Source organism: Bos indicus x Bos taurus, chromosome 1 (assembly GCF_003369695.1).
Source record: "Bos indicus x Bos taurus breed Angus x Brahman F1 hybrid chromosome 1, Bos_hybrid_MaternalHap_v2.0, whole genome shotgun sequence".
In the NCBI taxonomy this organism is placed as follows: Eukaryota; Metazoa; Chordata; class Mammalia; order Artiodactyla; family Bovidae; genus Bos; species Bos indicus x Bos taurus.
Genome location: NC_040076.1, coordinates 145,379,361 through 145,391,387, shown reverse-complemented (window position 1 = coordinate 145,391,387; position 12,027 = coordinate 145,379,361). Strand labels below are relative to the sequence as shown.

The window sequence follows — 12,027 nt, the reverse complement described above, 5'->3', positions numbered from 1 at the left end:
ACCAGGTAGCAGGACCCGGGGGCCACTGCTATGGGATGCTAGGGTGGGCGGGCGGGAGGGACACACTATCCAACCCTGGAAAGCTTCTCACTGCATCACCCTGTATATCTGGACCCTCCTCCAGCCCCAGCAAGTCTGCTCAGACTTGAACACAGGAGCAAGTCGCCTGTGTCCAGACACGACCAGAGGTCTTGAGGGGCTGGCTCTAGTGGCAGGTGAAGACCCTCCAAACACTTGCTGGCAGGACCAGCGGGTCTCAGGACCCTTCGGTCCCTTAAAAGGACCCAGAAAGCAGAGAGCTCTGCGGGCTTATCATTGGTCTTTGCCACGTTAAACTCTAAACTGAGAACAAGCTTAATGATTACAAGCAGGTCACGCAACCAGCAGCTCAGGAAAATGACAGACCTGTGTCCCCAGGAGCCACTGGAAGTCCAGGCTCAGGATGCAAATCCAATGGGAAATGCGTTTTCATGTTTCTAAAATCAACTTATGGGAGAAACCAAATTCTTAGAATCATAGTTTTCTGAGTTTTAGATTCTCCAAGAGGCATTGTTTTGTTGCCCTGACTCATCTGGAGCTCCGTGGAGAGTCTGTGGCACTATGGTCAGTGCTGGGGCCTGAGGTCGAGGCAGCCAGGCCCTGAGTTGGCTCAGTGCCCGCCCTCTCCACATCTGCCCCACTTGCGAGGTCAGAGCGTAGGCACAGCTCTGGAGAAGGCTCTGGGTGACCCCTGGGTTTACTTGACTGTTCAGAAGGCAGGCCTGAACAGGACAACAGAAGGGTGCAGTCCAACAAGAGGATGGGATGTGGCAGTGAGAGCTCTGCTATGCGGGTGCCATGGCAGAGGACTCAGGAACGACCTACGAGCAAATGCTTGGACCGGGGACCAAAGGGCAGGGGCGGGTGATGGCAAAAGAGCTGAGGGTCCCCTGGGGTGGGGGTGGGTCGGCTGGCCTCGAGGCCATCCTGCTCCTGTGGGGACTGGGTGGGACTGAATCCAGCTGGATTTCAAGGGAGGGCACACCCACCTGGGCTCCTTGATCTGTCCTGAGATGGGCGAGATGCCCCCAAGCCAAAGGCAGAGCCCCGGGGAAGGGGTGGTTCCCATGCCCCACCTCTGTATGATCTGAGAGCTGAGAACTATTTTATTTACAACACTGGAAATAGCACACTGGCTGTGTCCTAAACGAAGGACTGGAAGTTGCCCCACAGGGCAGCAGTGGCCACCGAGACCCTCAGTGTGGGGGCGCCCTGATCTCTGGGGCTTTCAGCCACAGATTTTCCAGCCACAGTGCGTCACCTCCGTCAGAAGAGGCCTCTGCTCAGGGGCTGCAGCCTGGTCCCCATGTGTTTGTTCAGCTCCTGGAGAACCTGCTTCTCCTTCTGGTACATCTGAAAGAAAGGGGTGGAAACCAGCTCTGGACTGGCCCAGAGGCCTGGCCTGCCCTGGCCCTGGGGCTCTCTCCCTGAGGCCCATGGCCTCCCACACAGCCCGAGGCGGGCAGCCCCAGGACAGAGGAGCTCCTGGTGTGAGCCTTGGAGCCAGCAGGGGCAGGGGGTGGGGGGCCGGGGCTGAGCTGGTGGTCTTGGGTATGAAGAGGAGGGGAGGGCCTATCTCGGGGTTAGAAGAAGGGGTCAGACTGGGTGACTTGCTTCAAAGCCTGGGAGTGGGTGTATGAGGACAGCCCCTCCTGGGGGGAAGGGTGGGCTGGTGGGAAACCGCCCTGGAGCGTCCCTGAGATGCTGCTGGAGCAGAGGGCAGCAGAGCGGAGGAGGGGGATGAGTGGGCTAGAGCAGGGTTAGGGGTGGGGGACAGAGCCAGGGTGTGGCCAGCGTGGACGCAGGAGCCTCGGAAGGCTGGGGAAGCCAACTGTACCAGGACCATTTTGTTAATTTTCAAAAAACGTTTTTCTATGCAGTTCAGAGAGCCTGTTTGATTATGTACATAATTTGAGTTAATAAAACGCAATTATGGTTCTATACCAACACAGACCTTTATAAACTGAGTAAATACTGGTAGTCTTTGAGGAAACAAACCACCACATGATAGGTCTGGATCAGACACTCTAATGTCCTAAATCCTGTTTCCTACTGACAAATATCATCACAATAACTCAATGAAGAGTTTAACTTTAAGTCATTTTGGGATTTCATGAAATTCACAGCAGCATCTCTCCTCGGACTTTTCAATAGTGAATGAATAAAGGAGTTACGAGCACTTAGGGAGCCCAGTATTTAAAACAAACACTGTTTCTTTTATAAAGTGGGCCCTATCAATTCCTCATTTGGCTGCATTTCTCCATTTGGTTTTCACACTGGACAGCAGGGGGCAGGTCGCACAGCCTGGTTTCTGGAGCCTGGGCTGCAATGCGTGCCCGTGTGTGCCGCAGACAGGGCAGGGCTCCTACCTTCTGCCATTCGGCCTCCGTGCTGTGTGTGAAGCCCAGCAGGTGACAGAGCCCGTGGGTGGCAGTCACCTGTCAGAACAATTAAGAATTTGCCTCAGAGGGTGGTCAGGATCAAGCCATGAGCTGGGGTGGTGGTAGTAGCGGCGGTAGTGGAGGAGGAGGAGGAAAAAGTCAGCGAGGGCAAGTGGATGCCCAGTGGGAGGTGAGGAAGCCTCCTCTGGGCCCAGGCAGGGCTGCAGGCAGGTGGTGAGGTCACAGGGGTGGGTCTGGTTAGCAGGAGTAGGTCAGGCCCCTGTAGTGGGGTGCGAAGATCAGGATCTCCTCTGGGGTGGGGGGAGCTGTGGAGACATGGAAAACCAGGGCAGGGAAAGGGGAGGTACCCAGCGTTGCCATGTAGGCGGGTGCCAGCTGGCAGGAGAGTGGGTTGGCCTGGCCTAGTGCCAGGGAACTGAGGATCCTAGGAGTGCAGGCTGGCTCTCCACTGTGGGTAAGAGACTTCTCAGAAGGTGTTGGGCAGTGGAGTGTCCACAGGTGACCCCAGCCCAGAGCCCCCAGGGGCACACAGACGCTAGTCACGGAGATCCTGGAGTTGAGACCGGTGCTAAGCAGTGCTGTCTACGCTGCGGTTCTTAACCACTTGCAGGGAGAAAGCACACCCTCCTCAGCAACCCTGACGCCTGAGCACAGGGAGTCTCGCTGGGAAGTTCCACTTCAAGTCTCGGAAGCACTAGGATTCCCCAATACTTTAGGGTGCGGACAAAGGGAGACACCTCCATTGAATCCATGGGGACACTGAAACACGACTGAGTCGGACACCGCTTTTCAGAACACTTCCGCCATCCTGCCATCCTTCATGGCATCAGGGGAGGAGACAGATCTGAAGGTGCTGGAGGCCGGAATCCCACCTGCTTCTAGCAGTTCAGTAAGAAGCTCCTTCAGCCTGTCTGAGCTGGCTAAATGGCAGCCAGCTCATCTCCAGAGGCAAAGCTAATAATCAGGCCACTCCCGGGGCTCCCTCCTCCCAGCATGCTTCCTGTCCCCTCCCCTCACCCAACACTGCCTCGGGGGCACAGACCCATACCCCAGGCTCTCCTCTCTGAGGTGTGGTGAGAGGGCACGGCCCCTGCCTGCGGGTTTCCGCCAGGAACCCTTGTCCTACACAAGGATTATGGTGTGGATGTCCATGTCACCTCCACAACCTCCTCTCATGGCCTGGATGAAGGACATGGGCCTCTGCTTTGCCCATAAGGATTTGTCATTTCAGCATCCCACTTACAGTCAGGATGTCATAGTAATCTTCATCTTCCTTGCACTGCTGGAAGATAAACTCCACGCCCAGGAAAATGTCTCCTAAATTATAGTCATCTGGAAAGTCGGGCTGGGGGATTTCACCTGCTTTCAGATTCTGAAAATGAGGAAACACACACTTGCAGAACATGACCTCAGAACACTAACTCGCCACAGGCCCACAGGTTTCTACCCTGAAAGACCCTGTGTTGCTACTTTCAAGGCAGACGAATCAGGACTGTGGCAGGGACACTACACACTGACTTAAGATGTTCCCACACTGTCAAAATAATTATTTCCATTTCTTTCATCCTTCCTAATGCACAACCACTCAGCTCCAAAACATCTATGGAGCTAAATCACCTCACTGATACAAGTTTACATTTCTGTTCTTCCCAGTTTTGATACTGATCACATGTTCCCACATAAAGACCAGTCCATTCAGCTGAGCGCTGTTCACACTAAGTCAGTCAAATATTTTTATTTCTTTTTATGGAAAATAAATGGACACTTTAATGTATTTTTATATTACACGTTGAACACTTAATTCTCTTTCCTTTTTCAATTTATTTCCTTAGGTGTGATCCTAGTGGATTAAACAGTTATCAAGACTTACTTCAGGTAAACTGCCAGACTGCTTTCCAAAAGGGCTGCCCCAATTTATGTGGCCACTAACAATGCAGGAAGTCTGGAATGAATCATTCACATAACATAGGTAATAACCTGATGCCTGTGTTAGTTGCTCAGTCGTGTCCAGCTCTTTTTGACCTCATGGACTGTAGCCTGCCAGGCTCCTCTGTCCATGGGATTCTCCAGGCAAGAATACTGGAGGGTTGCTGTACCTTCCCTCCTCCAGGGGATCTTCCCGACCCAGGGATGGAACCCTGGTCTCCTGCATAGCAGGCAGGATTTTTTTACCGTTTGAGCCACAGGGAAATCCTCATAACCTGATAGACAGCACATATTTGTTTAAAATATTTGCCCAAGTCTGTCCTTTTATTTTCAGAGTTATTCAAAATTTTCAACCCGTACATATCCATTATTGAATCACACTTAAAACTGCAGAAGCGCTTTCTCTTTAATTCACTGTTACGAGGAGGGCGGGGATCACCCTCCCTCCTTCAGCAATAAGCTCTGATCAGTAGCGACGGTCACATCTTACTCTCTACTTCCGTGTGTATTTGAAATTTTCGGAGCAACACTGACAATCCTGTCTGTGGTGTAATTAACGGAATTCACAGCGGAAGGTAGGCCGGACGAGAACAGGAGGGCAGCCTTTACCTCGTGAAACGGGAAGGACAGCACGTCGGTCGGGGTGTCTTGCTCTCGGTAGATCCTGTTCATCTGCTGAATCTTCCGGTTGTCGACGCAGACAACCCCCAGGTCGAAGGCCCGCACGCCCAGGGCCCCGCGCACCGCCTGCAGCCTCTGGCGCAGTAGCGCGCGCCGCAGGGGCACCGCCCGCTGCAGATTGCGCAGCGCCAGGCTCATCTCGACTTCGGGCCGATGAATCGTAAAGCCCGCGGAAGTTCTGTAGCAACGCACGCGCACGCACGGACACGTCACCCCGTTCGGTGGAATTCGTTGAAAACTGTCATGGAACGTGCGCTTTACCGAGAGGAAGACGCAGCACGGGGGGCCTGGACAGACGGTGGAGTGCGACGCTCCGGACGGCCGGTGACACACACTAGAAAACGGGCGAGAGGGGAGGGCCCAGCGGTGTAAGGGTGCACGGCAGGCCCAGCGCGCGCCGCCCCATTTTGGGGAAGAGGCGCTTACTGAGCAGAAGCGGGCGGATGGGGGTGTGGACGCCGCGCCCCGGAAGCCGCTCCGCCGCCGCCCGGCCGGAGAGCGGAACCCGCGCGCGGCCGGGCCCGGGCGGTGCTGGGCGGCGCGGGACCGACCGGAAGTGGGTCCGCGGTGTTTTGTGTTCGCGGGCCGCGGGCAGCACTGGCCTAGGCGGCCACGGGCCCTGCGTGCCTCTCTAGCCCGAAGGACGGTGGGCGGCCATGTCCCTGAGCTAGACGGTGAGCACGGCGCGAGGCCCTGGAGGGCGGAGGCCGCCCTCTTCGCCGCCGCCGCGGCCGTGTTGCTAATCGAGCGGGGCTGGGGGAACACGGAGGGCGCGCGGCCAGGGGCGCGGGGATGGGACATGGCGGGTCCTGGGGCGCAGGGAGGGGGAGGCACACGGCCGGCAGGACTCGGGGGGTGGGTGCGCGGCGGGCGCCGAGCCCACCCATTGGTCCGCCCGAGATTTGGGTTGCGCTGCACCCGCGATCTGGCGGGGCTGCCTGTCTTTCAAGAGCACTGTGTACTTCGAGCTAGATCCTGGGGGTAGTCGCCACTGTGTTAAAACGCAAATTATTTCCTTGTTTGGAAAAAGTATTTGGTGCCCTGGTTACTGGGAGAAAAAATTAGATGGGAGGAAACATTGAAAACACTAACTTTTTAGCAGTGTTACATTTTAATTCTCTGGCTGTGGAGATTGAAAGACGTCAGAAACTCCTGTCTTGGAAAGTGCAACTGGCATATACTTTCTTATTGCTATTTTAGGTTTTCCATAAATTTACCAATTCAGTAAGATGTTTTAATTTTTTTTTTTTTAAGTCTTAAAGGATCATGCTTTAAACCCCCATAAGTGAAGTAAAGTCGCTCAGTCGTGTCCAACTCCATGGACTGTAGTCTACCAGGCTCCTCCCATGGGATTTTCCAGGCAAGAGTACTGGAGTGGGTTGCCATTTCCTTCTTCAGAGGATCTCCCTCACCCAGGGGTCAAACCCTGGTCTCCCACGTTGTAGGCAGACGCTTAACTGTCTGAGCCAAACCCCCATAACAAAGTAATTTATTTGTACCGTCTTCTACTCTGCACTCCCTCCAATAAGGCAGGGTACCACCATTTGTCTCTCAGAAAATAAGAATTAGTCCTTTGCTTTGCCTGGCGTGTGATTAAAAATTCTAATTTGGTGCCTTCCAGCACCGCATAGTTGTGATTGTCTGAATTTTTGTTTTTCAGCTTATTGTGGAGATAGGGGGGAGCTCCCTAGTTGAACAGACCATTTGAGGAAGAGGACTACTTTTCTACACGTAGTATTTATTGCCTTCTAGTAACTGGCTCAGAAGATGAATCCAACTAATCCTTTCGGTGGGCAGCAGACTGGTGTTTTTCCAACATCTTCCAGTAGTTCCACAGGAACATTTCAAGCTAAGCCACAATTTCGGTTTGGTGAGCCCTCTCTTTTTGGACAAAGCAATACGTTATCTGGGAAAAGCTCAGGATTTTCACAGGTGTCCAGTTTTCCATCATCTTCTGGACAAAGTCATTCTTCAGTGCAAGCATTAGGATTCTCTCAAACCACAAATGTTGGACTCTTTTCTGGACTTGAACACAGTCCAGCCTTTGTGGCTGCCTCTGGGCCTTCGAGTTCACGTGTGCCTGGAAATCCTGGATTCAGTTTTAAGTCCCCCAACCTTGGAGCATTCCCAAGTACTTCTACTTTTGCCCCAGAAACTGGAGAAAAAGCAAGCTCTCTCTTTGGGAAAACAGAATTTGGCTTTAAACCTCTGGAAAATTCAGTGTTCAGACCAATATTGGGGGCTGAATCTGAGCCAGAGAAAACTAAGAGCCAAGTTACTTCTGGATTTTTTACATTTTCCAACCCAATCAGTAGTGGACCTGGGGGACTGGCCCCATTTCCTTTTTCTCAGGTGACAAGTAGTTCAGCCACCAATTCAAATTTTACCTTTTCAAAACCAGGCAACAATAATTCATCATCTGCCTTTACCCCTGCTTTGCCAAATCAGAATGTGGAGGAAGAGAAAAGAGGCCCCAAATCACTGTTTGGAACTTCTAGTAGTACCTTCACCGCCTTCCCCATGTCTTCAGGATCCTTGGGTGAACCCTTCCCAGTTGGCAAAACAGGTGTCAGACAAGGATGTGAAGAAGCTGTTTCCCCAATGGAGCCACTTCCCAGCCTCATGAAAGGACTGAAAAGAAAGGAGGACCAGGATCGGTCCCCAAGGAGGCATGGTCACGATGCAGCTGAAGACTTGGACCCTCTGTCAAGGGGTGATCATCCTCCAGATAAACGACCTGTTCGGTTGAATCGACCCCGAGGAGGCACTTTGTTTGGGCGGACAATACAGGATGTCTTCAAAAGCAATAAAGAAGTGGGTCGTCTGGGCAGCAAGGAATCTAAAAAGGAAACTGGCTGTGTCGAGTCTGGGGAAAATGACCACTTGGTCATCCCAGGAGGCAGTCAGTCTGTCCCGGTGCCTTCCCGGCTTCCAGGTGTGAATAAAGAGGAAGAAACTGAAAGCAGAGATAAAAAAGAAGGTACGTTCTAGAAAGTACAAAATACAGTCTATCCTGCTGGCAGGTTCTTGGTAAATTTCCCCGAGTGTTAGCTTAAATCTCCTAGTTAACCCCCTGCAAACATTAGGGATCCTAATATATAGGATCCTGGAGCAGGTCTCAACAGCCATAAAAATTTTCTTTGCTCTTTGCTAGTTGATGCCCTAGTAATTGGAAAACTTTGCATCTGATACATTTTTCTGACTGTTCACTGATCCCCTAGATTCTCTAAGAGGAACTCCTGGCCGTCAGAGTAAGAGGAGTGAGAGCACAGACAGTCTTGGGGGCTTGTCTCCTGCTGAAGTCACAGCGATCCAGTGCAAGAACATCCCTGACTATCTCAATAACAGAACCACGCTGGAGAACCACTTTGGCAAAATTGCTAAAGTGCAGCGCATATATACCAGGCGCAGCAAAAAGCTTGCAGTGGTGTATTTTTTTGATCATGTGAGTACTCCAACAATGTAGTTCATGTGCGTGAGAAAAAAAAATAGGCTTTAAAGTGGCAAAGGTAGAGTGAACTTTGTCACTTTAAAACTTAATTTTAAAAATCTATCAGTTACTTGTTAGAATTTAGAAAAGTACTCTAATGTCTTAATTTGGAGAAACTGGAATAGCACTATTTTTATCATAAATTAGATTTATTTGTGAAAAACTTGCGGTTCCAACTGAATGCAGTGTTCTAGAAATTTTAGGTGAGTGATTCCCATGAAGTCAGATTTTTCTGAAACACGTGGGAATGTCTTATAACCACACAGCATTTTTTCAAAATTGTTTTCTTGTTTTGTTTTTGACTTTATTTTATTTGCTGATAATACATGATCTGGAAAAGGCGATGGCACCCCACTCCAGTACTCTTGCCTGGAAAATCCCATGGACGGAGGAGCCTGGTGGGCTGCAGTCCATGGAGTCGCAAAGAGTCGGACACGACTGAGCGACTTCACTTTCACTTTTCACTTTTATGCATTGGAGAAGGAAATGACAGCCCACTCCAGTGTTCTTGCCTGGAGAATCCCAGGGACGGGGGAGCCTGGTGGGCTGCCAGGGGGTCTATGGGGTCACACAGAGTCGGACACGACTGAAGCGACTTAGCAGCAGCAGTACGTGATCACCATAAACATTCAGAACAGTACAGGAAAGGTAGAATTCTTGTAATCCCATCTTCCAGAGAGCACCGCCGTTAATTGTGCCTATGCCTCGACTTTAATATGTGTTTAGGTACATACACCCATAACGTATTGGTTGTAGGGTATATGCTTACGTGAGCTGCTCACAGTATGTAGCTTTATATCTTTTGTTATTTTCTTCTGAATATTCTTGGGAAAATTATATTCTATAGATATTTAGAAAGCATGTTTTCATTCTTTTTTAAATGATGAAGGTGTTACCTGTCAACATAGAGGAAAAACCCAGAAAGTCCTATGGCATGGGACACAAAATCAGCCCTAGTTCTATCCTCTAAGATACCACCCATGAATATTTTGGATAACGTCTTTGTAAATATATAGTCACATTGTTTTTACAGAAATGACATTGCACTACATACCCTGTTTGGTAACCTCTTATGTGGTCATTTTTAGTAGCTTCTGAAATCAGCGAACAGTCTAGATTAGAATGAGGTCGTTAAGAGCTACATGACGTTCTATCCTATTTACCTACTTGGCCAACTTTCTGTTTATGGACATTTCTGTGCATTTATTTTTGATTATATCCTTTGTTTAAGTTCCTGAGAGTAGAAGTTCTGTGCCCAGATATGCACAGTTTTAGGGCTTTTGCTGTTTATTCCTTTCTACTGATTTTTTTTTTCAATTCAGCAGCATTAAATGTTCTCACAAATGTTGTACAACCATCACATTATCTAGTTCCCGAACTTTATAATCCTCCCAAACAGAAGCTCTGTAACCACTAAGCAATAACTCCTCATTCCTTCCTTCCTCCAGCCCTTGGTGACCTCACATCTACTTTCTAACTCTATGAATTCATCTGTCCTAGGTATTTCATATGAGTGGAATCGTACGGTATTTATCCTCTTGTGTCTGGCTTATTGCATAATGTCTTCAGGGTTCATTCATGTGGTTGTATTTCTTTCCTTTATTCCAGGTATGGTTGTCCCACCTTTCGTTTATCTGTCCCCCTGTCCACGGACCATTTGGGTCTTGTGAATAATGCTGCTGTGAAGCCAGCGCAGGTTTCTATTCAGGACCCTGCTTTCACTCCTGTTGGGTGTGTACTTGGGAGTGGAATTGCCAGGTCATACAGCAGCCCTCATTTTTTTAAGATTATTTCTGTCTGTTGCAATGTCTTTTTTTTTCTAGCTGAACCTTAAAAAATATTTGTATAGAAAATATATAAATTGTCATTGTAAGCAGTTCATTGATCTATAGAAAGTTGAGGTCCACTCATCACCCCTTTCTCTCCAATTAGAGCCAGCACAATTATCTAGTGTGGTGTATGTTTTCCTAGACATTTGCATAGGTATATTTATAGGTGTGCTAACATACAGTTGGTTTTGTGTATGTATGTTTTATGACAAATTGTACCCCGTGTGTGTCAGTCTACAGGTTTCCTTTGTGTTTCAGTATTACTTGGCCATCTTTCCATTGTTCTTCAGAAAATCATACGGTGACAATTATCAAACGCCAATAGGGCCAAGTTTATGGATTCTGTCACAGTAGAGTCATTAATTTCGATAAGGAGAAGCGCAGATACATGCTATAAGACAGGTAAGGGAGATGAAGACCGTGGCTGCCATGGCCGGAGGCAGGCGATGTGGTCAAAACGCATAGCTGTAGAGGTGTAACTCTGTTGAACAGAATTCCACTAATGCACGTGCAGGCTTGATCTCGTTTCCTTGGTCTCCTGATGCCATCATTCTTTGTGTTGTGGACTGTTTTCCAGGCATCTGCAGCCCTGGCCAGGAAGAAAGGGAAAGATTTGCATAAAGATATGACCATCTTCTGGCACAAGAAAAAATTAAGTGAGTTTTCAGTTGTTCTCTGCACAGTCTCTCCTGCTTTGTGCAAGGCCTTGGAGTGCTGAGTGTGAGCCTGATCCCCAGTGTGGGGTGAAGTGGGGGTGGGGCTGTCTTACTTTCTTGGGCTCCTTCCTAACAACATACTGCCACAATTATAACTTTCCCAAGAGGAAGCCCCCAAGTTGAGTGACTTGTGGTGTCATTAACTCTGTCCCGACTTTTGCGTCCTCAGGTCCCAACAAGAAGCCCTTCTCCCTCAAGGAGAAGCAGCCAGGTGATGGGGAAGCTGGCCCGGGCACCGAGGACCCGCCCTTTCAGCACTCCCCGCTCGGCAAGCCTGGGGTGAGGACTGCGACTGGTGGCCTCCTGAGTAAAAGGTGTGGCTGGTCCTTCCAAATGCCACTGTTCTAATAGGGCAAGTGGATTCTTGGGCTTCTCCTGTCACTGACCTTGAGGGACTTTGTAGCTGTCGTGAGATATCGTGGAAGGGAAGCGGGTGATCGGTGACACCTGGATGGGGGCTGAGGGATGCGGAGAGGACCTGGGGGGCGGGGGCGGGGGCTGCCCTGGGCCCCCCTCTCCCTCAGCCTTGTGGCCCGCGCACTTGCTGTCATGCCATCTGTGTGATGTATATGTGTACAGACAATCGCTTTTCTCCTTAAGATGTATAATTGGCTGCACACCATGTTCCTAATCGCCACTTGCAGCCATGGCTGTAACTGCACAGCCCTGTGCAGAGTCTCAGGCCCGATCTAGCACAGTGTGCACTTCAGAGACCTCCGCGTCTCTGTGTGGAACCTGCGTTCCCAGAGGCTCCTCCCTCCTTCCCCTTGGCTTGGAGACTCCTGTGTGGCCTCCGCCTCCCGTTTCACAGCAGGCCAGCTTCTGTTTAATCCTGCTTCCCGTATTTTGGCCAGTGGATAGTTTTCCTCACATTTTGCAGTTAACAGTGTAACTGTTGCTGATTTGCTTTTGTTTTTTCCTCTTTTTACATCCTCTTTGACATT

At 50.1% G+C, this 12,027-nt stretch overlaps 2 protein-coding genes across 4 annotated transcripts in view; one reads left to right on the top strand and one right to left on the bottom strand.

The window, feature by feature from the left end:
- Positions 1-1,125: 1,125 nt before the first annotated feature.
- On the bottom strand, positions 1,126-5,478 carry YBEY (ybeY metalloendoribonuclease). 2 transcript variants are annotated; one of them, XM_027548274.1, is made up of 4 exons: positions 4,977-5,478; positions 3,685-3,813; positions 2,409-2,477; positions 1,128-1,392 (listed from the first exon to the last, which is right to left on the bottom strand). In XM_027548274.1, the coding sequence occupies exons 1-4, from the start codon at positions 5,184-5,186 to the stop codon at positions 1,306-1,308; spliced, it is 495 nt and encodes a 164-aa protein (XP_027404075.1). In that variant the 5' UTR covers positions 5,187-5,478; the 3' UTR covers positions 1,128-1,305. The 2 variants fall into 2 exon arrangements, with proteins under 2 accessions (XP_027404082.1, XP_027404075.1); XM_027548281.1 differs by lacking the exon at positions 2,409-2,477 and having other exon boundaries at positions 1,126-1,392; positions 4,977-5,461.
- MCM3AP (minichromosome maintenance complex component 3 associated protein) overlaps positions 5,284-12,027 on the top strand; it is a 42,236-nt gene continuing 35,492 nt past the window's right edge. Inside the window, exons 1-5 of one of the 2 annotated variants that reach the window (XM_027548265.1) lie at positions 5,284-5,372; positions 6,709-8,028; positions 8,270-8,493; positions 10,945-11,023; positions 11,253-11,397. In XM_027548265.1, the coding sequence (XP_027404066.1) occupies positions 6,816-8,028; positions 8,270-8,493; positions 10,945-11,023; positions 11,253-11,397 (1,661 nt within the window). In that variant the 5' untranslated portion in view covers positions 5,284-5,372; positions 6,709-6,815. Of the gene's footprint in view, positions 5,723-6,708; positions 8,029-8,269; positions 8,494-10,944; positions 11,024-11,252; positions 11,398-12,027 lie in introns of both variants that reach the window. The other variant, XM_027548256.1, reaches the window with a different exon arrangement.